We start from the raw sequence: 26,220 nt of genomic DNA, 5'->3' as shown, positions 1-26,220 counted from the left end.
AGACGTGTACTCCATCCGTCTATTTGCTCTTCTGCCTCGCTGAGTAGCAGTCATTTATCGACCCCCTGATAAGTCCCTTTCTTCCTTTCTCACTGACTTTGATGCCTGGCTTTCCTTCTTTCTTGAACCTTCATCTCCTTCCCTCATTCTTGGGGATTTTAACATTTATGCTAATGATCCCTCTGACTCTTATGCTTCTCAGTTTCTTGCTTTAACATCCTTTTTCAATCTTCAACTGTGCTCCACTGCCCCCACTCACCAGAATGGCCACTGTCTTGATCTTATCCTCTTCTCAAACTGCTCACTCTCCAGTTTCTGTGCCTCAATTCTTCCCCTCTCTGACCATCATCTGATAACTTTCACACTTAAACATCCTCCTCCCCAGTCCCGGCCAATCTTAACCAATACATTTAGGAATCTTCAGGCTATTGACCCTTGTACTCTGTCCTCCAGTGTTTCAAATTTCTTCTCTACCACTATGTTATCCAAGTCTGTCAATGAGGCTCTGTCTTCCTATAATACTATTCTCTTTTCTGCTCTGGATACTCTCCCTCCTCCCATTCCCCGTTCTGTAAAAGGTACCAAACCCCAGCCTTGGCTGACTTCTAGAATCCGCTACCTACGTACCTGTGCCTGCTCTGCCAAACGCCTTTATCTGAAATCCCGTGCCCATACTGACTTCATACAATTCAAATTCTTGCTGACCTCCTTCCAGTCTGCTCTTTTACTTGCCAAACAGGACTATTACATCTAGTTGACAAATTCTCTTGGCTCAAACCGTCTCTTTGCCACACTGAACTCAACGTGCCTTCACCTCCAACTCCCCCTTCACTTTCTCCCCAGACTCTGGCTGAGTACTTTCATGATAAGGTTCACAAGATTAAACTTGAATTCTCAACCAGGTCACCTCCACCTCTCCTTCCTTTAGTCCATTCTCTCAACCCTTGCCTCCTTTTCTTCCTTTTGTCATATCACTGAAGAAACTACACATCTTTCCTCCTCGAAACTAACTACCTGTTCCTCTGATCCTATTCCCACCCATCTACTTAACACTATCTCTCCTACTGTCATCCCTTTTATCTGTCATATCCTCAATCTTTCACTTTCCACTGCGACTGTTCCTGATGCCTTCAAACATGCCGTAGTCACACTACTCCTTAAAAAACCTTCATTGGACCCTACCTGTCCTTCCAACTATCGCCCCATCTCCCTCCTCCCTTTCCTATCCAAGATACTTGAACGTGCTGTTCACCGCTGTTGCCTTGACTTTCTTTCATCTCAAGCTATTCTTGATCCACTTCAATCTGGCTTTCGCCCCCTTCATTCAACTGAAACAGCGCTTGCTAAAGTCTCCAGTGATCTGTTCCTGGCCAGATCCAAAGGTTTCTATTCTATCCTCATCCTTCTCGATCTGTCTGCTGCTTTTGACACTGTTGATCACAGCCTACTCCTTGATATGCTGTCTTCACTTGGATTTCAGGGCTCTGTTCTTTCCTGGTTTTCTTCTTATCTCTCTCAGCGTACCTTTAGTGTATACTCTAGTGGATCCTCCTCTACTTCTATCCCACTGTCAGTTGGTGTACCTCAGGGATCTGTCCTTGGACCTCTTCTTTTCTCCATCTATACTTCTTTCCTTGGTACTCTGATCTCATCCCATGGTTTTCAGTATCATCTTTACGCTGATGACTCCCAGATTTTTCTCTCCATACCAGAAATCTCAGCCGAAATCCAGGGCAAAGTATCAGTCTGCCTGTCTGACATTGCTGCCTGGATGTCTCGGTGTCATCTGAAACTAAACATGACCAAGACTGAGCTTCTTATCTTTCCCTCTAAACCAACCTCTCCTCCTCCCCCATTCTCTATTTCTGTGGATAACACTCTCATCCTTCCTGTCTCATCAGCTCGTAACCTTGGGGTCATCTTCGACTCCTCCCTCTCCTTCTCTGCACATATTCAGCAGACTGCTAAAACCTGTTTCTCCATAATATCAGCAAAATTCGTCCTTTCCTTTCTGAGCACACTGCCAGAACCCTCATCCACACTGTTATCACCTCTCGCTTAGACTATTGCAACTTGCTTCTCACAGGTCTCCCACTTAGCCATCTCTCTACTCTTCAGTCTGTTCAAAATTCTGCTGCACGACTAATATTCCGCCAGTGTCGTTATGCTCATATTAGCCCTCTCCTCACTTCACTGGCTTCCTATCCGTTTCCGCATACAGTTCAAACTCCTCTTATTGACTTATAAATGCATTCACTCTACAGCTCCTCAGTACCTCTCCACTCTCATCTCTCCCTACATTCCTCCCTGGGAACTCCATTCACTGGGTAAATCTCTCTTATCTGCACCTTTCTCCTCCACTGCTAACTCCAGACTCAGTTCCTTTTATCTTGCTGCACCATATGCCTGGAATAGATTTCCTGAGCTGGTACGTCAAGCTCCATCTCTGGCCGTCTTCAAATCTAAGCTAAAAGCCCACCTTTTTGATGCTGCTTTTAACTACTAACCCTTATTAATTTGTTCAGAACCCTTATTTTATCATCCTCACTTTAATATTCCCTTTTCTCTTGTTTGTCCTAATTAGATTGTAAGCTCTGTTGGACAGGGACTGCGTACGTCTAGTAGCGCTATAGAAATAAGTAGTTGTAGTAGTGGTGTCCTTGGAATCAGTGGATGTCCTCTGACTTGTTCTGTATCTTCTTGCATGCTTGATGATAGTATCCTGGAGGTGCCGGTGGCACTGGTTGGCTGATGTGTTGTCTAAGGCATAGCTAAGTAAACTATTATTTAGGGGCCATTTACTATTTGGGGAGGAGTTGGTGAAGGACACAGGAGAGGACCACCCATGAGCTACTCACCCCTCAGGTAAGTCCAACTGCAGGTGAAAGACTAGGGATGCATTTTGGCGGGCAGCCCTTGGCACTTCAGCAATCCCTAAGGTTCAGAAAGGCCTGCCCTTTCAGGGAGGCTCAGAGGCTGAGGGATTCTGACCCCTCAACATCCATGATATAAGGCAAGAGGCCCCAGTAAGAGTAACCTGTACTACTTGGTGATGCAGGTGGGAGGCAGCCTCTTGCTTTTCCATGACGATTGGGCGTGAATTACTTTTGAACAGTGGGTTTTGGGAATGGTGCATCAGAGCTATGCCTCATAGTTTCCTGAACCTGTTTCTGATGCTCTTATAGCATCCCCCTTCAGTTCTACCCTCAAAAGAGAGACAGTAGAGGCTACCGTCCAGTGGTAGTTGCAGCTGAGAGCAGTAGACTCAGTTCACTGCCAGGAAGAGGAGTGGGGCTGCTACTCATGTACTTTATGGTCCCCAAGAAAGGCAATTCCCACAGGTCCATCCTGGATCTCATGGAGGTCAATGTTTCCCTTTGAGTCCTGCATTTCTGGATGGGAACTCTGTGGAGTGCTTCAGTCCAGCTAGGCGAATTCCTGTCTTCTTTGGATCTCGTGGAGGCTTCCTTCACACTGCCATCTGGGAGTCTCACAAGCGCCTTTTGCGTTTGTGTCTTGGACATGCATTTCAGCTAAAGGCTTTCCTCTTGGCTTGGCAGCGGTAGCCTGAAAATTTTCCAAGGTGGTGGCAGTGGTGGCACATCTCATTAAACATGGAATTCGGATGCACTTGTACCTGGATGATTGGCTAATTTAAACAGACTTGGAGGCAGACTCAAGGGCAGCTACATCAAAGGTAATTTGGCTACTCAAGTATCTCGCCTTAGTAGTGAATTTTGCCAAGAGTAAGTTGACTTTTTCCAAGGAGTTGGAGTACCTCAGAGTTCACTCCAACACCAAACAAGGAGCTGTGTTCCTTCTCAAGGAGCGCATGCTGAAGTTGCAGGCCCAGAAACAGGAGCTGTGTGTTCAGGGTCCTTGGGCATTGGATTATTTATAGCTCTTAGGCTCTATGATACTGACCCTGGTGGTGGTGCTGTGGGCAGAAGCCCATATGCACTCATTCCAGAGAACGTTACTGACTCATTGGGCCCCTCGGTCCTAAGTATGTGTGGGCTGTCTTTCTCTCTTGGGAATGTCGCACCAGAGCCAGTTGTAGTGGGACAGTCCCCACCATATGCTCCATTGTGGGTCTCCTGGGTGAGGAGTCCGCTGCATGGAGATGATCATGCAAGGACAGTGGCTCTGGATGAAGTCAGTGTTTTCCATCAGTCTCCTTGAAGTGAGGACTATCTGTTTGGTGCCCCAGAAGTTTCTTCTCCATTGAAGTGGAAGTCTGTCCAAGTGATGTTGGACAGTGCCACTGAAGTGGTGTACATCAACATCTGGAGCGCGACAGTGGCCCTGGAGGCTGAATGGATTTGTAGTTGCACCGAGTCTCATTTGTGATTAATCAAACTCTTAATAAACAGAAACAACTCTTGGTGATCTCGGTGGTACATGCGGCAGGATTGGAGAATGTGCTGGTGAAATTTCTTAGCTGGAATGTGTTGAATCTGGTGGAGTGGAAGATGATCTCTTCTGCCTTCCAGCTTGGGTACTTCTTGCTTCAGCCTGATGGCACTGCATCAGAAATCTGGGTACCTGGTTCTTCAGCTGCAGGAGGGAACTCAACTCAGCAGGGATCAGTGCCTAATGCAGCCCTGGCTGCTGAAGGAACCTATTTCCTTCTGGCCTTTGATCAGTAGAATCCTCCAGAGGGCAGCTGGACTACCTCTTCCTCATCATTCTTTTTGCCTCAGATGGGCTCCGCCATCTTTGTTACGCATTTCCAGTGTGGCTGTTGGCAAGTCCCTTCTCCTGCTGCTGCGGGGCTGGGGTTTCCGAGTAGAACTTGATATGCATGGAGGATCCTGATGCTTTCTGGCTTATGCCCTGGAACTTGAAAGACAGTGCCTGAGGAGCAAGGGAATTTCAGTTCTGTTCATTCCTGCCCTGCTTAAGTTCTGCTGGTTTTTGACTTGCCTGTCATATGTCTGGGTTTGTTGGGTGCTTGAGCACTTCATGCGCAGGGCACAAGCTTTCTGAGTCCACGTTCCAGAAATTTCGGAGTGTTTTGCAGAGGGTTCTGGATCAGGGGCTGGCCATCAGCTCCCTGAAGGACCAGGTCATGGCTCTCATTTTGAGGATAAAGTCCAAGAGAGCTCCCTGGTGGCGCAGGCAGATACTGTGTGTTTTTTGCATGGGTGATACAGATTAGGCCACCATTTTTGGCCTATTCTATGGCAGTGGGACCTTAACTTGATACTTAGACAATGCAGTCTCTCTATGGCTAGTGCCTTTGTTCTTGCTGAAGGTGATCTTGCCATTTCACACCAAAGACTAAAACGAGACAATACACAATATCAAACTGACAACAATTCAAACAAAGGAAAATCACCAACACATAGACAACCACAACAGAAGGGAAACAAATGTTCCACTAAAATAAAGGAACGACAACTAATCAAAATCAACACAACATCAAAAACGGACCCTTACCAAATAATTCAAATAGGTTACATAAACGCCAGATCAGTAGTCAATAAAACAACAATTATAACAGACTGGATCACAGCAGACAATCTCGACCTACTACTCATCAGCGAAACCTGGATCCATGACCTCAAGGACCCCATAATTGTGGAACTCTGCCCCCCGGGCTACAAAATTACTCATTGTACGAGGAAAGAAAAAAGAGGTGGAGGCCTATCATTAATCTATAGATCTCACTTCACGATAACAACAACTGCTGAATCTATAACACCAGAACTTGAAATCGCCTCAGTCAGAATTAACCATACTAACCTGACTGACAGCCTAAACGTTGTCTTATTTTACAGACCACCAGGAAATTGGCAAGAATGCCAATCACACTTCATGGATTTCATATCGAATACCTGTGTTTCAAACCCCAATCTACTTACTATTGGGGATATAAATATACACCTCGAAGATCCTAAGGCAACCAATGCACATGAATGCAAGGACTTCCTCCAACTATGGGGCCTTAGCTGGCCCAGCATGTAAGCCACCCATGTCAAAGGACACACAATTGACCTCATCACACATAAACTATCCTCAGACCTAAACCTTATACTAACAGATATAAAATGGTCGGACATACCATGGTCAGATCACTATAAACTAAACTCCACCCTACAGTGGAGGAAAAAAGGTACGCACCTCAAGCAAGAACCCACAACCTACACCACGAGAGGCCAAATTGACCCCGTAACATTCTGGCAACAGATCTATAATAATGGTTGGCCGGCACAAACAGATTCCAAACATTATCTACTAAACTGGGATGACAGATGTAAGAACACACTAGACATAATCACACCATTACAAATAAGAACACGCAGACAAAACTCAATACCTTGGTTCAACGAAGAACTGAAACTACTAAAAACACGTTAGGAGACTTGAACGAGCATGGAAAAAAATGAAAGACAAAAACACACTTAATGCATGGAAACAACTGCAAAGAAAATACAAATACTCAATAAGACAAACCAAAAGAGCATACTACAAAACCAAAATAGGACCAGACTACAAAGATACACATAAACTCTACCAACTCGTGAATAAATTAATAGACACCAAACCGGTGACCACAACCAGCACAGATACCCCATCAGCAGGCAACCTTGCCAAATACTTCAATGAGAAAATTATAAAACTACGATCCACGTTACCGCTCAATTCCACAGATCACGAAAATTTCATGGACTGCTTGAACCCAACACTCGGTGAATACCCAGTTGACCGAACTTCGATCTGTTAACAGAAGATACCATCAATCAAGCAATCAACAGATTCTCCAAAACCCACTCCAAATTGGATATTTGTCCCAGCAACCTAATAAGGCTCGCCCCCCCCCCCCCCCAACGCTTCATAACAGACCTTACATCACACATGAACTACATGTTGCAACATGGACTGTTCCCCTAGGACAAAGGAAATATACTTCTTACCCCTATACCCAATATTTAAAGAAAAAATTAAACGACACAACCAACTATCGACCAGTAGTATCAATCCCCCTGGTAGTGAAACTAATGGAAAGTATGGTAACTAAACAACTTACCAACTACCTAAACAAATTCACTGTACTATGTGAATCACAGTCAGGATTTCGATCCAACCATAGCACTGAAACAGTCCTAACCACTCTCATAACCAAATGTAAACAACTAATTGCAACTGGAAACAATGTGCTTCTCCTAAAATTTGACATGTCCAGTGTGTTCGACGTGGTCAGCCACCAAATATTATTGAACATCCTGGACTACTTCGGGATTGGAGGAAACGTACTTAGATGGTTCGAAGGCTTCTTAACAGCAAGATCCTATCAAGTGATATCAAACTCAAAAACGTCAACACCATGGAAACCTGAATGCGGAGTACCACAAGGATCACCGCTCTCACCAACTCTTTTTAACTTAATGATGACACCATTAGCCAAATCGCTATCCAACCAAGGACTTAACCCATACATCTATGCAGACGATGTCACGATATACATCCCGTTTAAACACGATCTAACTGAAATGACAAATGAAATCAAACACAGCCTCCAAATAATGAATTAATGGACGTACGCATTCCAACTAAAGCTAAATGCAGAAAAGACACAATGTCTTCTTCTGTCCTCACAATATAACACATACCCAGTACCATAAACACCCCAGACTACAACCTTCCGGTCTCAGATAGATAGTCTGAAAATTCTGGGAGTCACAATTGACCGAAATCTCACACTCGAAGACCATGCAAAAAATACTGCAAAGAAAATGTTCCACTCAATGTGGAAACTTAAAAGGATCAAACCTTTCTTCCCAAGGGAAGTATTCCGTAGCCTGGTACAATCGATGGTGCTGAGTCATCTAGATTATTGCAATTCCATTTATGCCAGATGCAAAGAACAAGTCATTAAGAAGCTTCAGACTGCTCAAAACACAGCAGCCAGACTCATATTTGGGAAAACTAAATACGAAAGCGCCAAACCCCTAAGAGAAAAACTACACTGGCTCCCTTTAAAAGAATGAATTGCGTTCAAAGTTTGCACCCTGGTCCACAAAATAGTTCATGGGGAAGCTCCGACCTACATGTCAGACCTCATAGACTTGCCTACTAGGAACGCAAAAAGACCATCACGAACATTCCTCAATCTCCACTACCCCAGCTGTAAAGGACTAAAATATAAATCCACATACGCATCCAGCTTTTCCTACATTTGCACGCAACTATGGAACGCATTACCGAAGGCCATAAAAACAATACATGATCTAACAATCTTCCGTAGACTACTGAAAACTGACCTGTTCAAGAAGGCATACCATAACGATCCATCCCATATACAAAATAAATAGACTCTACACGAACTAGACAAACCTGAATTCTTGTCGCGTGACTGTTTAACCTCACTGCTATTAATGAAAGCTTCACAATACGCACTACCACTTCATTTCCTAAGCTGAAAATAACTCTATAGTCGATGAACTAACCTATGTTACAATTCACTATCACTCAGATACCTCCATGCAATACCATAATGTATTCCTCTGTACCATGTATGTATGCACCTTAATGCAAAATCATTTGTAGTTTAGTACCCGGAAAAGGAGGTCACTCAGAAACCACTATGCAATACCACAATGCACTTTTTTTAACCATGTATGTATGCACCTTAATGTAATACCATTTGTAATCCTGTACCCGGAAATGGTGATCGCCATCACGGCAAAATGTAAGAGCCACATTGAGGCTGTAAATAGATGGGAAATGTGTGATACAAATGCTACAAATAAATCAGGTAGTGGTTCTTACAACCTGTCCAACGCGAAGGCCATCTGAGCTCTCGTGAAAACTCCATAAGCTGGATGTTTTTAGTGTTGCTTCGGTTTTTGGATGTGATCAATCTCTTCCACATTTCGGATTGGCTTTTTATGCTGCTTCAGGGACCACACAGGGGGCATGCTGCCACTTAGTCCTTGATAGTGCAGTGGATCGAGGCATACATTATTTGCTGGATGGTGGTTCTGATGTGCCTGAAAATCAATTTCACTCTGGCTCAGGTGGCCACCTGAGCTATTGGCCGAGAAGATATCCACAAGGCAGCAACTTTGTTGTCGCTGCATTCCGTTGTGAAACGTATAAGATTGATATTCTGACCAGGGGCAATTCAACCTTTGGCAGAGCAGTTATTCAGAGGGCCTTGTCTTCCCCCTTCTAGTAAGACTAGTAAAAAAGGCCTGTTTCTGAAACAAATGAAATGGGCGCTAGCATGTAGTTTTTTCTCCTATAGTTTTTCCTTTGAAGAGAAAAGCACGGTATGAAGCGGCGCTGTCTTTTCCCGGGGTGACTGAGGTTGGGGAATCCTTGAGGTGGGTTAGGGGTTGCCTTATGCCGGGGATGTTTTTTGTTGGTTGGCGGGAGAGCAGCACTGTCTGGGGCTGTCGGTTTTAACGGTATTTTTGGTCCTTGTGGCAAGCAGCGGCGTCTTGTTTTGGTTGGTGTGGTTTGCGGAAGGGAGAGTACGCCACTCTTTCGGTTCGTTATAGGGCATCAGCGTAGGAACGATGCAGGACGAATACGCAGCGGGAAGCAGCGCGGTGTGTGCATCCTCGAGGTGGGTGACAGGTTTTTTGAGGCAGGGGATGGTTTTGCACGTCCTGGGTTGCTTGGTTCGTGAGAAGGTGAAGGGGGGGGGGGGGGAGGTGTTCCAGTTACGTGCACGTGCATGATAATGTTTTTTTTTTTCTTTGTTGCCTCCGCTTTTGTATATTGAAGGAGTTAGCGGTTTTGTATATTCAAGCAGTTTGCCAGCCAATCTCTACCGAATCCTAGGCTGGGGAGGAGTAGGGAAACATGCAGGCTAGGTCGGGTTTAATTTTTGCAGGTGGCAGCACACGTTGCAGATGGCGAGGGGCATGCTGTACTCCTGTTTCCCCGGGTCCAACAACAATATTTGTGTACATACCCAGTGCTGGGATATTCTCTGTTTCCAGCGGCATTCGTCTGCTCTCTGTGCTGCTCAGACAATGAGGCATTCTACAGCTGAATACTCCTCCCTTCTTCTGTTTTTTCCTTCTGATAGGTGAGTTCTGTGTCGCATTCCGTTGCCTGGTAACAGTTCTGCTTTGTTAGTGGGCAAGCCCCTTCTGATAGGTCCCTTCTGATAGGTCCGTGTTATGTCGGATGGCTTCACCACCATGAAACCATGAACCCTTTATCGTGTGCTGTGACTTCAGAATCTTTGTCTTCAGAATGTTCACGGTGCGTTTTATTACATTAGATACTGCTTTTGCATATCCCATTGGTCTGCATTAGTCTAGCAGAATGGTAAGGAATTTTGAAATATATTCCTGTTAATTTCCTTTGCTTGAGTCTTGCTAGACCAGTCCGCGTGGAGAATACCTTTTGAACTTAGCTTGATTTCTCTCTGGGTTTGTATATACATTCTGAATTTCTTGATATATACTGCAACATTTTCAATGGAATCCTAAATTGAAATGTGACAAGGTGGCAATGGAATGCTGGAGAATTCCAGACTGCACCGGGCTTATTCAGATGATGCCATAGGAATAGTTCAATATCTCTTCCTCCGTCTGGTAAAGGGACTCAACACATTCATCTGGACTGGTCTAGCAGGACTCTATGAAAGGAAATTTAACTGGTATAAATAAAGTTTACCATTTTAATGCTGGTCAGTTCTGCTCAGCTAGTGGTTTCTCTGCATTTTATGTCAGTTTAAATCTGTTTATTAATTTACAAGCCAGTAACAATAACTTACATTATAACAAATCATCAATTCAAATCGTGGCATATCCTTATTCATTTTTTTTTTTGAAAACTTTATTTTTGGTATAAGTTTAACATACATAGTTGCCATGTCTTACATATAATACTCCCATTATGATTCCCCCCCTCATACCCTATAGCTCTCCTGGTTATATTGTCTCTATATCATTCATTGCTTTCTAGCGAAAGTCCTTAAATAATCATAGCTTTCACATTGCTGGCACCACTAATTGTGGGGCATCCAAGTCCATCCCTGCTTGTATTCTCCAACTTTTATATTTGTCCCATATCTTATTAAACCGGTTTAAGTGTCCATTCTTGATCGCTGTTAACTTCGCCATTGGTATATATAGTCCATTTTATGTATCACTTTAACCAATGGGGGAGCCAATTGCTTTTTCCAGCTAGAAGTCACTGTTATGCATATCCTTATTCTAACTAAACATAAAGCAGAAGAGAGCCTTGTTTCTTATAGCCCTTCTCCAAAGCATATACAGTGGTGGAAATAAGTATTTGATCCCTTGCTGATTTTGTAAGTTTGCCCACTGACAAAGACATGAGCAGCCCATAATTGAAGGGTAGGTTAATGGTAACAGTGAGAGATAGCACATCACAAATTAAATCCGGAAAATCACATTGTGGAAAGTATATGAATTTAGTTGCATTCTGCAGAGGGAAATAAGTATTTAATCCCTCTGGCAAACAAGACCTAATACTTGGTGGCAAAACCCTTGTTGGCAAGCACAGCGGTCAGACGTCTTCTGTAGTTGATGATGAGGTTTGCACACATGTCAGGAGGAATTTTGGTCCACTCCTCTTGCAGATCATCTCTAAATCATTAAGAGTTCTGGGCTGTCGCTTGGCAACTCGCAGCTTCAGCTCCCTCCATAAGTTTTCAATGGGATTAAGGTCTGGTGACTGGCTAGGCCACTCCATGACCCTAATGTGCTTCTTCCTGAGCCACTCCTTTGTTGCCTTGGCTGTATGTTTTGGGTCATTGTCGTGCTGGAAGACCCAGCCACGACCCATTTTTAAGGCCCTGGCGGAGGGAAGGAGGTTGTCACTCAGAATTGTACGGTACATGGCCCCATCCATTCTCCCATTGATGCGGTGAAGTAGTCCTGTGCCCTTAGCAGAGAAACACCCCCAAAACATAACATTTCCACCTCCATGCTTGACAGTGGGGACGGTGTTCTTTGGGTCATAGGCAGCATTTCTCTTCCTCCAAACACGGCGAGTTGAGTTCATGCCAAAGAGCTCAATTTTTGTCTCATCTGACCACAGCACCTTCTCCCAATCACTCTCGGCATCATCCAGGTGTTCACTGGCAAACTTCAGACGGGCCGTCACATGTGCCTTCCGGAGCAGGGGGACCTTGCGGGCACTGCAGGATTGCAATCCGTTATGTCGTAATGTGTTACCAATGGTTTTCGTGGTGACAGTGGTCCCAGCTGCCTTGAGATCATTGACAAGTTCCCCCCTTGTAGTTGTAGGCTGATTTCTAACCTTCCTCATGATCAAGGATACCCCACGAGGTGAGATTTTGCGTGGAGCCCCAGATCTTTGTCGATTGACAGTCATTTTGTACTTCTTCCATTTTCTTACTATGGCACCAACAGTTGTCTCCTTCTCGCCCAGCGTCTTACTGATGGTTTTGTAGCCCATTCCAGCCTTGTGCAGGTGTATGATCTTGTCCCTGACATCCTTAGACAGCTTCTTGCTCTTGGCCATTTTGTAGAGGTTAGAGTCTGACTGATTCACTGAGTCTGTGGACAGGTGTCTTTCATACAGGTGACCATTGCCGACAGCTGTCTGTCATGCAGGTAACGAGTTGATTTGGAGCATCTACCTGGTCTAGGGGCCAGATCTCTTACTGGTTGGTGGGGGATCAAATACTTATTTCCCTCTGCAGAATGCAAATAAATTCATATACTTTCCACAATGTGATTTTCCGGATTTAATTTGTGATGTGCTATCTCTCACTGTTACCAATAACCTACCCTTCAATTATGGGCTGCTCATGTCTTTGTCAGTGGGCAAACTTACAAAATCAGCAAGGGATCAAATACTTATTTCCACCACTGTATTACCCATGAACAGGTTAACATCCTCATTCCAGCTCCCCACTACCCTCTTCTTTAACCTCCCCCCCCCACCCACAAAAAAAATCAACAAAAAAAACAGAGTACACAGAACCATACCTTATCCAGGAATTAGAGTATTTAGTATCAGACTTTGGGCTCTAGGGGAAAGTGAATTTATATAGGTATCCCAAATTGACAAGAATTGCTGCTTGCATTTAAAAGATAGTCAAACATTTTGCTTTTCCATTAACATAATATGGTGTAACATACTGTGCCAGCCCCAAAAAGGTGGTGAGTCATGGACTGTCTAAACCTTTAGGATATACTTTTTAACCCAATAGGGCCGACTTACGTATAAGCATACGGCCACCCTACTCTGCAATTTAAAAAACACTTCGTATTTATCTAACAAAAAACAGTGGCTGAAATTGGTATAGCCAACCTTATAAAAAGGTTCTAAATAAGGAACAATCTGCGTCCAAAAAGCATAGAAAAGTGAATTGTGTTGGAGTGCACTTCTGCCAGAGGGATGTCAATACCACCCATCTTAAATAATTGTGTTTGAGTAAGATATGCTCGGTGCATCACCCTGAATTATTTATTTGTCATTCCCCTAACTCTGCAGCTATCGTCAAATTTGGAATTTGAGGAATAAACTACTACCAAAATCTAAAGAAGCAGATGGTCTATTTAAATCTGCTCCGCACTTCTCTGACAATGCTGATTTATTTTTCAGAAGGGAGAATGCCAGAATTTTGTGTCAGTTACATTAAATGTTGGTCCTGAAGCATTCTAGTTGAAAGAAACTTACTTTTTGGTCTTTCTTATTTGTCTCAGTGGAGTGAAATTGATGAAGTGTTTTATATAAAGTAGATACACATATTACCCAGTAAATCGATATTTTGATTCTTGTTTTTGCATGCTCATAAAAATATGCTTTTTTTTTTTTTGCAGTCCCATAGCCAGCAGTTTTGAAGGTAGCTGCCATGCCCCATCTCCTTTAGATTCAAATGGGCACTTCAGCGTGGTCATTAAAGAGGAGCCATTGGATGATTACAACTATGAAGCAAATATTTGCATTAAAGGGGTCACTGTGAAGCAGGAGGATTCTGAGGAGGAAGTAACAGATGAATATTCGAACAGTGATAATGACTACCCCATATTAGAGAAACATCTTAGGAGAATACCTCTTCATGAACCCATGAAACGACCACTGACTTGTCCCTCTGGAGTTGCCAAGGCTAAAATGTTAAAACTGGATACTGACAAGCTGCCAGTGGTATATCTTGAGCCTTGCACACTGACCAAGAGCACAGTGAAAATATCAGAGCTGTGCCAGACTATGTCTTCTGATTGTATGAAAGAAAATTCTCCACTCAGTGTAACTTTAGATTTAATACCTACCTTTGACAAAGAGACAGAATGTTTCCTCAACATGTCTGATCAAACTGAAAGAGAAGTGTCCACAAAAACATCCCATAAAAGCAGAGGACAGCAAAATCATTCCTCACCCAAGGAATCACAAGTAAATAATGAAGTTTCTCAAGATACCAACACACCAAAAGCATCATGTCTAATCCCCAGGAGTCCTGCGGATGAAATGCTTTCAGCCAAGGAAGCTTCAAGAAGACAGAAACCTGTTTCAGTTTTTCCAAAGAGTCTTGTATCCCAGAATATTATTCCAAACATCCTTCCGTCAGTCCCAAGCAAGAAGGGGAGGCCACGTAAACTAAGGATAAATAAGACTGGCCGTCGTTCAAAAAGGAGTTTAGGAAAGTCTGTAGAGATGTACGGAAATAGCTATACAGGAGTAAACAACTCCATTCCAGATATAAAGCCAGACCTAGAGGATGTTGATGGCGTATTGTTTGTGTCTTTTGCATCAAAGGTAAGTTTATCACCCTAACAGGAAACTGGTTGCTTGGGTTTAAATACGGCAGTTTACTGTGTTGTAAATGTTAATTTTCTGGCTATTTACTTTTAGTGAGAATTGCCATCAATTACAAATAAAATAGATAATTAGGTTTGTGTTCTTAAGCCTCAGATATTTTGATGAACTTCCATTCCTTATTGTCCAAGCCGCACCAGTCTGAACAAGTGGAATTGTTTCCCTTTCCTCCCAGCAGATTGAGGTAAACTTGAGTTTTCCGGTGACATCACTGGGATATAGACTGGTGCCTTCTGGAACATTCCAGTATTTCTTTAGCACCAGCCTCAACAGCCTTTCCATTTACTGGAGGGTAGTTACAGGTCTAGCTCCCCACTGTGTAGGCTTCTGCCTGTTGCTGTGGTCAAGCTTAATGACTTCCCTTCTTACCTCGGTCTGTTAACTGGGGCCAGTAGAGCGTGGAGTTCAGGCTCCACAGTCCCCAGCCAGCACCTGAGGGTGCCTGTTGGGTAATAGCCAGACTTGCTCCCCATGGGGGACCTGCTTGCGGGTGTGTGGATCAATATCTCTTTCCCAATCCTCCTTCCCTGTTCCTCTTTAAAGTTCCCTGGAGTCTCTCTATCTATCTATCTATCTATCTATCTATCTATCTATCTATCTATCTATCTATCTATCTATCTATCTATCTATCTATCTATCGTTCGTGTAGAGATATATGAAAGATGTTCTAAGGCTCTTATCTCTACTTAATTTACCTGCTGTTCAGAGAAATAGTTAAAAAAAAAAAAAAAAAAAAACTTATGTGGGGGCCCAACCTTCTCCCCTCTCCCCCCAAAGAACAGAAGCAAAGCCACCCCCATGTGTCTTAAGGCAATGGCAGGAGTGCACTGGCTGGGGCAGGCTGAGCACAGGGTCGGCCATGGCAGCCCATAGGAGATGTGCTACCTGAGGGAATCAGCAACTTAGTACAGCTGCCAGTTCTTTCTTACCGGCATTCGATAGGCCATTTCCATCCATGGAAATTGCTCTGGAGGGTTGAGGGAAGCCTGCCAGGGGGCTGTCTGTCCCGATTCAGCCCATCTTGTGTAAATCTCAGCCATTTTTTGTGCAGCTCCTTTCTTGCTTCAGGAACGTATGCAGCAGTTCCCTGAGGAGTAGAGGACCTTGTTTGTTGGGGTGAGGTGGGGGTTCCAGCTTAGAAAGAGTAAGCAATTTATTTATGTTTACCCGTTCTACTCACCCACCTCTTCAGTGCTGCTTTCGGCACCTAACTCTTACCTTTCAGGAAATCCAGACTGTCCCAATTTGATGGCCCCTATCGGACTGACTGTTCACTTGTCCTTTAGATTGTAAGCTCTTTGAGCAGGGATTGTCTTTCTATGTTAAATTGTACAGCGCTGCGTAACCCTTGCAGCATTTTAGAAATGTTAAGTAGTAGTAGTAGTAGTACTCCACTCAGCTGAGGGGGGATATGATAGAGAGCTACAAAAACCTGTCTCTTCCCCAAGCTGATGAGCCGTAACCTCTTTGTCTTTCCTCATTTGAAAGGCGGTCCATCCCCTTAATCATGTTGTTTCTTTCTTTGAAACTTTTCTAATTCTGCTATATCAAGGGGAGGTTGCACCATGGAGCGATACAGAGGTATTATAATATTCTTGGTCTTATTTTCTATCCCTTTCCTAATAATTCCTAGCATTCTGTTTGCTTTATTGACTGCCGCCGCACATTGAACAGAAGATTTTAGTGTATTGTCCACGATGACACCTAGATGTTTTTCTTGGTTGGGGACTCCTAAAGTGGAACCTAACATCAGGTAACTATGATTTGGATTATTACTAACCTCAGCCTTGCAACTAGACTCTGGCTGGCCATACAACCATTGATAAAATAGCCTCATCTGTATAATATAACTTGTCCCCTGGATCCTTAATTTTCCTAATCGAGTGATCCAACTTCTTGTCCTGCAGTAACCTAGCCAATCTTGTATCGGACCTGTTCTCAAACTCATTCTATTGACGGCAACTACGCATGAACTCAGCTGTTCTTATTTCCACCAGCCCAACTTTACCTAACCAGATTCAATGCCCTCCAGGCCTCACTGGGACCTGCACTGGGACACACTTGATGTCTTAGTTCCAACACACACAAACTTTCTCAAAGCTGGAGAGCGCTCCGTTCTCTCTCCTTATGAGCTCCCCACTTAACCAAATGCTCCCATACCACTGCTTTAAGTGCGTTACACAAATAACTATCTGAGGCCTTTCCCATTATCATTCTCCAGCAGATATGTTTGAATCACTCCCTTGATCTTACAAACCACCTTATCCCCTATTTTCATTCAGACGCAAAAACCTAGTGGGACCCGGGGAACCTTCCAGTGCTCATTCCATCCACACAGGTGCATGATCTAATATATGCATAGATTCTATTTAAGTGTCGTGAAACTGACCCCACAATTCCCGGTGGCACCAAATATGATCAGTCCTAATATATGTTCCAGTTGGGTGAAAATAAAAAGTAAATGCTTTAGAAGAGGGATGATAAAGGTGCAACACATAAAGCAAATCTAATCAGTTAATTATGTTTAGGAGAGCCCACCTGTGCCTCCTATTATATTCTTCCCTCCCTTTAGAATTATCCTAAACCGCATCCGGAGCCAAGTTGGAATCTACTACCCCCCCCCCCCCCCCCCCCAATAAATTACCTGTCCTGTAACAAAATGGATCCCTGTTTTTTATTGGGAGCATACATGTTAATAATAGTAAACTGTATCCCCTGATGCATACCTGTAATTGCCAAACACCACCCACCCATATCCTTAAACACATCCTCTACTACAAAAGTACAATTAAATTGAAACAATATCCAACTTCTCCGTCCCCCCCCCCCCCCCCACACACACACAATTGCGAGTTGCCCCTACCACAAACTGATGATCCCAATGATTTGTAAATGAGTCTTCTCCGAGGACAAGCAGGCTGCTTGTTCTCACGACTGGGTTGACGTCCACGGCAGCCCCCACCAACCGGAACAAAACTTCGCGGGCGGTCCCGCACGCAGGGCACGCCCACCGCGCATGCGCGGCCGTCTTCCCGCCCGTGCGTGACCGTTCCCGCTCAGTCTTTTTTTTTCCGCGCTGGAGAGAGCCGTGTTCGTCTCTCTCTCTGTCAGCCCCGGAAACCGGATCGCGTTGTTCGCGCGAATCTTATTTTTTTCGTTGCCGCGTTTCTCATTAGTTTTCTTTAAAAAAAAAAAAACGCGCTGAACTTGATTTTCCCTCGTCTCTTAGCGGGGGCGTCGCGTTGCGGCCTTGTGGCCGCGTGGTCGATTTATTTTCGAGGTGTGATTTTTACCGCCACCATCGACGACTGATTTCGCCGACGCGATTTTTCCGTCGATGTCCTCGAAGGTCCCGAGTGGATTTAAAAAGTGTGGTCGGTGCGGCCGGCATATCTCGCAGACCGACACTCACGCTTGGTGCCTCCAGTGCCTCTGGCTGGAGCACGATACCAAGTCGTGTACTTTGTGTCTCGGTCTCCGGAAACGGACACAAGTAGCGAGGCAAGTTCTTCGGGACCGTCTTTTTGGAACTTGCGCCGGCCCCTCGACTTCGACGGCATCGGTATCGATGTCCACGAAATCGGCACCGATGGCATCGACCCCAGGAGCACAGGTCCTGTCGGCCCGCCGGTCCTCCGGTGATGGCAGGGGTGAGAGGCCGCGTGGGCAATCGGCCCCGGTCACTCCTTCTACCCAGGGCCCTCGGGACCGAACCCTGTCGGACCCGGTCCCTCGAGGCCGAGGGCGATCGACCTCCTCCTCCTCCATTCCACCAAGCGCCGATGACGGGCACCGCAAGAAAACGAAGAAGCACCGTCATCGGTCGCCATCGATGCATCCGGCTCCCGGCGCCGGAGAGGAGTCGACGTCGAGGAAGCGACAGCGTCGAGAGGAGCCTCTGTAGTAGAGGTACCGCCGCGTCAGGGTCCCAGCACTTCGGTGCAGTCTCCTGGACCCGAACAGCTTCCGGCACCGACGCCTCTACCGGCCCCCTCGCCTTTCCCGACAGCGGGTCTTGACGAGTGCCTCCGAGCCATCCTTCCGGGGATCCTGGAAGGGCTGATGCGCCAGACTGTGCCGGCGCCGGGGGTGCTTGCGCCCTCGGTGCCGTTGACTGTGGCGCCAGCGAGCTCTAGCCCGGTGCCGAGGCCTTCGACGCCGCTTGCGGCGCCGGTCTCGACCGCCACGCAGGTGGAGTCCCCGTCGATGGAGGGAGCTTCATCCCCGCCGGCGCGGGAGTCCATCGCTCGACGACACCACCGAGGCCTCGGTGCCTCGACGTCGAGCCGGGCCCGGTTGAGGACTCAGCTGCACGAGCTTATGTCCGACACCGAGGAAGAGGCCTCGTGGGGGGAGGAGGAGGACCCCAGATATTTCTCCTCGGAGGAGTCTGTGGGCCTTCCCTCCGACCCCACTCCTTCACCAGAGAGGAAGCTCTCGCCACCTGAGAGCCTCTCCTTTGCCTCCTTTGTCAGGGATATGTCTATTTGCATTCCCTTTCCCGTGGTCTCTGTGGATGAGCCGAGGGCTGAGATGCTCGAGGTCCTCGACTATCCATCACCACCTAGAGAGTCCTCCACGGTACCGTTGCACAATGTCCTCAAAGAGACACTGCTTCGGAACTGGTTGAGACCATTATCTAATCCCACCATCCCCAAGAAAGCAGAGTCCCAATACAGAATCCACTCGGACCCAGAGTTAATGCGGCCCCAATTGCCTCATGACTCGGCGGTCGTGGACTCTGCTCTCAAGAGGGCACGGAGTTCGAGGGATACCGCCTCGGCGCCCCCGGGCGGGAGTCTCGCACTCTGGACTCATTTGGGAGGAAGGCCTGCCAATCTTCCATGCTCGTGACCCGCATCCAGTCGTACCAGCTCTACACGAGCATCCACATGCAAAATAATGTGAAGCAACTGGCGGACCTGGTTGACAAGCTCCCGCCGGAGCAGTCCAGGCCTTTTCAGGAGGTGGTCAGGCAGCTGAAGGCGTGCAGAAAGTTCCTGTCCAGGGGTATATATGACACCTGTGATGTGGCATCTCGTGCTGCGGCCCAAGGTATAGTGATGCGCAGGCTCTCATGGCTGCGTGCCTCTGACCTGGACAACCGCAACCAGCAGAGACTGGCCGACGTCCCTTGCCGGGGGGGATAATATTTTTGGCGAGAAGGTCGAGCAGCTGGTGGACCAACTGCATCGGCGGGAAACCGCCCTCGACAAGCTCTCCCACCGGGCGCCTTCAGCACCCGCCTCAGCAGGTGGACGTTTTTCCCGGGCCCGGCAGGCTGCGCCCTATGCCTTTACCAAGCGTAGGTACACCCAGCCGGCCCGAAGGCCTCGTCAGGCACAGGGACAGTCCCAGCGCGCTTGTTCTCGTCAACAGCGTGCGCCTAAGCAGCCACCTGCACCTCCACAGCAAAAGCCGGGGACGGGCTTTTGACTGGATCCATGGGAACATAGCCGCCCTCAAAGTGTCCGTACCGGATGATCTGCCGGTCGGAGGGAGGTTAAAATTTTTTCACCAAAGGTGGCCTCTCATAACCTCCGACCAGTGGGTTCTCCAAATAGTGCGGTGCGGATACGCCCTGAATTTGGCCTCCCTGCCACCAGATTGTCCCCCGGGAGCTCAATCCTTCAGCTCCCATCACAAGCAGGTACTTGCAGAGGAACTCTCCGCCCTTCTCAGCGCCAATGCGGTCGAGCCCGTACCACCCGGGCAGGAAGGGCAGGGATTCTATTCCAGGTACTTCCTTGTGGAAATGAAAACAGGGGGGATGCGTCCCATCCTAGACCTGAGAGGCCTGAACAAATTCCTGGTCAAAGAAAAGTTCAGGATGCTTTCCTTGGGCACCCTTCTGCCAATGATTCAGAAAAACGATTGGCTATGTTCCCTGGATTTAAAGGACGCATACACTCACATCCCGATACTGCCAGCTCACAGACAGTATCTCAGATTCCGCCTGGGCACACGGCACTTTCAGTATTGTGTGCTGCCCTTTGGGCTCGCCTCTGCCCCACGGGTGTTTACAAAGTGCCTCGTGGTGGTAGCGGTGTATCTACACAAGCTGGGAGTGCATGTGTTCCCATATCTCGACGATTGGCTGGTCAAGAACACCTCGGAGGCAGGAGCTCTCCGGTCCATGCAGTGCACTATTCACCTCCTGGAGCTGCTGGGGTTTGTGATAAATTACCCAAAGTCCCATCTCCATCCAGCCCAGTCTCTGGAATTCATAGGAGCTCTGCTGAATACTCAGACGGCTCAGGCCTTCCTTCCCGAAGTGAGGGCCAACAACCTCCTGTCCCTGGCTTCCCAGACCAGAGCGTGTCAGCAGATCACAGCTCGGCAGATGTTGAGAGTTCTGGGTCATATGGCCTCCACAGTTCATGTGACTCCCATGGCTAGTCTTCACATGAGATCTGCTCAATGGACCCTAGCTTTCCCAGTGGTTTCAAGCCACCGGGAATCTAGAAGATGTCATCCGCCTCTCCACCAGTTGCCGCACTTCACTGCACTGGTGGACCATTCGGACAAATTTGACCCTGGGACGTCCATTCCAAATTCCACAGCCCACGAAGGTGCTGACGACGGATGCATCTCGCCTGGGGTGGGGAGCTCATGTCGATGGGCTTCACACCCAGGGACTGTGGTCCCTCCAGGAAAAGGATCTTCAGATCAACCTCCCGGAGCTCCGAGCGATCTGGAACGCACTGAAGGCTTTCAGAGATCGGCTGTCCTGTCAAATTATCCAAATTCGGACAGACAATCAGGTTGCAATGTATTACGTCAACAAGCAGGGGGGCACCGGATCTCGCCCCCTGTGTCAGGAAGCCGTCGGGATGTGGCGTTGGGCTTGGCAGTTCGGCATGCTCCTCCAAGCCACATACCTGGCAGGCGTAAACAACAGTCTGGCCGACAGACTGAGCAGAGTCATGCAACCGCACGAGTGGTCGCTCCATTCCAGAGTGGTACGCAAGATCTTCCGAGAGTGGGGCACCCCCTCGGTGGACCTTTTCGCCTCTCAGACCAACCACAAGCTGCCTCTGTTCTGTTCCAGACTTCAGACACACGGCAGGCTAGCATCGGATGCCTTTCTCCTTCATTGGGGGACCGGCCTCCTGTATGCTTATCCTCCCATACCTTTGGTGGGGAAGACCTTACTGAAGCTCAAGCAAGACCGCGGCACCATGATTCTGATCGCGCCCTTTTGGCCCCGTCAGATCTGGTTCCCTCTTCTTCTGGAGTTGTCCTCCGAAGAACCGTGGAGATTGGAGTGTTTTCCGACTCATTTCGCAGAACGACGGAGCGTTGCTGCACCCCAGTCTCTGGCTCTCACGGCCTGGATGTTGAGGGCGTAGACTTCGCTACGTTGGGTCTGTCTGAGGGTGTCTCCCGTGTCTTGCTTGCCTCTAGGAAGGATTCCACTAAAAAGAGTTACTTTTTCAAGTGGAGGAGGTTTGTCGTTTGGTGTGAGAGCAAGGCCCTAGAACCTCGTTCTTGCCCTGCACAGAACCTGCTTGAATACCTTCTGCACTTACCAGAGTCTGGCCTCAAGACCAACTCAGTAAGGAATCACCTTAGTGCGATTAGTGCTTACCATTATCATGTGGAAGGTAAAGCCATCTCTGGAGAGCCTTTAGTCGTTCGATTCATGAGAGGCTTGCTTTTGTCAAAGTCCCCTATCAAGCCTCCTGCAGTGTCATGGGATCTCAACGTCGTCCTCACCCAGCTGATGAAACCTCCTTTTGAGCCACTGAATACCTGCCATCTGAAGTACTTGACCTGGAAGGTCATTTTCTTGGTGGCAGTTACTTCAGCTCGTAGGGTCAGTGAGCTTCAAGCCCTGGTAGCTCATGCTCCGTATACCAAATTTCATCACAACAGAGTAGTGCTCTTCACTCACCCAAAGTTCCTGCCGAAGGTGGTGTCGGAGTTCCATCTTAACCAGTCAATTGTCTTGCCAACATTCTTTCCCAGACCGCATACCCACCCTGCTGAACGTCAGTTGCACATATTGGACTGCAAGAGAGCATTGGCCTTCTACTTGGAGCGGACACAGCCCCACAGACAGTCCGCCCAATTGTTTGTTTCTTTCGACCCTAACAGGATAGGGGTCGCTGTCGGGAAACGCACCATCTCCAATTGGCTAGCAGATTGCATTTCCTTCACTTATGCCCAGGCTGGGCTGAATCTGGAGGTCCATGTCACGGCTCACAGTGTCAGAGCCATGGCAGCGTCGGTGGCTCACTTGAAGTCAGCCACTATTGAAGAGATTTGCAAGGCTGCGACGTGGTCATCTGTCCACACATTCACATCACATTACTGCCTCCAGCAGGATACCCGACGCGACAGTCGGTTTGGGCAGTCGGTGCTGCAGAATCTGTTTGGGGTGTAAATTCAACTCCACCCTCCAGGACCCGAATTTATTCTGGTCAGGCTGCACTCTGTTAGTTGTTCTTCGTAGGTCAATTTCTGTTATACCCTCGCCGTTGCGAGGTTCAATTGACCTGGGTTCTTGTTTTGAGTGAGCCTGAGAGCTAGGGATACCCCAGTCGTGAGAACAAGCAGCCTGCTTGTCCTCGGAGAAAGTGAATGATACATACCTATAGCAGGTGTTCTCCGAGGACAGCAGGCTGATTGTTCTCACCTACCCTCCCTCCTCCCCTTTGGAGTTGCGTTTCATCATTTTTGCTTGTCATTCAGCTGAGCGGGAACGGTCACGCACGGGCGGGAAGACGGCCGCGCATGCGAGGTGGGCGTGCCCTGCGTGCGGGACCGCCCGCGAAGTTTTGTTCCGGTTGGTGGGGGCTGCTGTGGACGTCAACCCAGTCATGAGAACAATCAGCCTGCTGTCCTCGGAGAACACCTGCTACAGGTATGTATCATTCACTTCCTGTAACAGAATATCATCCTACTCCAAATGCTTCAACTCATTAAACACAGTACTCCTTTCCCCCCATCATTAAGTCATTAACATTCCAAGAACCCACCCAAACCACCCTAGACCCCCTCATCCACTGCACTCCTACCCAGGTTCCTTGAATCACCTGAGTACTACTACTACTACTTAACATTTCTAAAGCGCTACTAGAGTTACGCAGCGCTGTACAATTTAATATAGAGGGACGGTCCCTGCTCAAAGAGCTTACAATCTAAGAGAGAAATGAACGGTTAGTCCGATAGGGGCCGTCAAAATGGGGCAGTCTGGATTTACTGAACGGTAAGAGTTAGGTGCCGAATGCAGCATTGAAGAGGTGGGTTTTAAGCAAAGACTTGAAGATGGGCAGGGAGGGGGCTTGGCATAAGGGCTCAGGAAGGTTGTTCCAAGCATAGGGTAAGGCAAGGCAGAATGAGGTTTCGGGCGGGAGCGTAAGGGGAGATGAGGGTAGAAAAGGTAGTGAGGGGCAGCAGACTGAGTGCATTTGTAGGTAAGAAGGAGAAGCTTGAATTGAATGCGGTATCTGATTGGAAGCCAGTGAAGTGACTTGAGGAGAGGGGTGATATGAGTATATCGGTTCTGGCGGAATATGAGACGTGCAGCAGAGTTCTGAACAGATTGAAGGGGGGATAGATGGCTAAGTGGGAGGCCGGTGAGGAGTAAGTTGCAGTAGTCAAGGCGAGAGGTAATGAGAGCGTGGACGAGAGTTCGGGTGGTGTGTTCAGAGAGGAAAGGGCGAATTTTGCTGATGTTAAAGAGGAAGAAGTGGCAGGTCTTGGCTATCTGCTGGATATGCGCAGAGAAGGAGGGAGAGGAGTCAAAGATGACTCCGAGGTTGCGGGCAGATGAGACGGGGAGGATGAGGGTGTTATCAACAGATAGAAAGTGGAGGAAGAGGAGACATGGGTTTTGGTGGAAAGATGAGGAGCTCGGTCTTGGACATGTTCAGTTTCAGGTGGCGGTTGGACATCCAGGCAGCAATGTCGGATAAGCAGGCTGATATCTTAGCCTGGGTCTCTGCGGTGATGTCTGGTGTGGAGAGATATAACTGGGTGTCATCAGCATAGAGATGATACTGGAAACCATGAGATGAGATCAGGGAGTCCAGGGTGGAGGTGTAGATTGAGAAGAGAAGAGGTCCAAGGACAGATCCCTGGGGAACACCAACAGATAGGGGGATAGGGGTGGAGGAAGATCCACGAGAGTGAGCTCTGAAGGTGCGGTGGGAGAGATAGAAGGAGAACCAGGAGAGGACAGAGCCCTGGAACCCAAATGAGGACAGTGTGGCAAGAAGTAAGTCATGATTGACAATGTCAAAAGCGGCGGATAGATCAAGGAGGATGAGGATGGAGTAGTGGCCTCTGGATTTGGCAAGGAATAGGTCATTACAGACTTTAGAGAGTGCTGTTTCTGTCGAGTGAAGAGGGCGAAAGCCGGATAGAAGTGGATCGAGGATGGCGTGAGAGGAGAGAAAATCAAGGCAGCGGCTGTGAACGGCACGCTCAAGTATTTTGGAGAGGGAGATGGGGCAGTAGTTGGAGGGACAGGTAGGGTCAAGTGATGGTTTTTTTTGAGGAGAGGTGTGACTCCGGCGTGCTTGAAGTGTCAGGGACAGTTGCAGTGGAGAGAGAGAGGTTGAGGATATAACAGATGGAGGGGGTGACAGTATGAGAGATGATGTTAAGTAAGTTGGTGGGGATGGGATCAGAAGAGCGGTGGTGCATTTCGAGGAGGAAAGAAGGCAGGCGGTTTCCTCCTCGGTGATGACAGGGAAGGAGGAGAAAAAGGCCTGGGTTGGTTGGTTGAGGGAGAGGGTTGAAGGGTGAAGAAGAGATGGCTTGGTAGTGAACTCAAGGTTGATCTTTTGCACCTTGTCGTGGATGTAATCAGCCAGTGATTGAGGAGAGAGCTGGGGGGGGGGGGGGGCGGAGGGCACTTTGAGGAGGGAGTTAAGGGTGGAGAAGAGACGACGAGGGTTGGAGCTGAGAGAATTGGTCAATTGGGTGTAATAGTCCTGTTTGGCAAGGAATAGGGAGGAGTGGAAGGAGGTTAGCATGAATTTGTAGTGAAGGAAGTCTGAATGGGTGCGAGATTTCCTCCAGAGGCGTTCAGCAGATCGGGCGCAGGAGCGAAGGTAACGGATGCAAGAGGTCAGCCAGGGCTGGGGATTAGTGCGCTTAGTGGGGCAGGAGGTGGATGGTGCGAGGGTGTCCAGAGCAGAGGAGAGAGTGGCATTGTAAGCGGAGACAGCCTTGTCGACAGACTCGGAGGACATGATGGAGGGGAGGAGATTAGAAATATTGGCGGATAGGGTGGGAGGGTCAATAGCCTGGAGATTTCTGGAGGTAGTGGTTAAAGTTGGACGGGGCTGAGGGGGGGGGGGGGTGAAGTAGTGTGAAGGTGATTAAGTGATGATCGGAGAGAGGAAGAGCTGAAACGTGGAAATTGGAGGGAGAGCTGGTAGAGGAGAGGACGCGGTCAAGACAGTGGCCGTCTCGGTGAGTAGG

The 26,220-nt window shown here is 47.5% G+C and overlaps 1 protein-coding gene across 1 annotated transcript in view; it reads left to right on the top strand.

Annotated features, from left to right (window-relative positions):
• MGA (MAX dimerization protein MGA) overlaps positions 1-26,220 on the top strand; it is an 801,076-nt gene that overhangs the window by 132,441 nt on the left and 642,415 nt on the right. Inside the window, 1 exon segment of the mRNA XM_030215215.1 lies at positions 13,788-14,721. Within this exon segment, the coding sequence (XP_030071075.1) occupies positions 13,788-14,721 (934 nt within the window).

This window comes from Microcaecilia unicolor, chromosome 9 (assembly GCF_901765095.1).
Source record: "Microcaecilia unicolor chromosome 9, aMicUni1.1, whole genome shotgun sequence".
NCBI lineage: Eukaryota > Metazoa > Chordata > Amphibia > Gymnophiona > Siphonopidae > Microcaecilia > Microcaecilia unicolor.
This window is presented reverse-complemented; position numbering and strand designations above follow the sequence as displayed.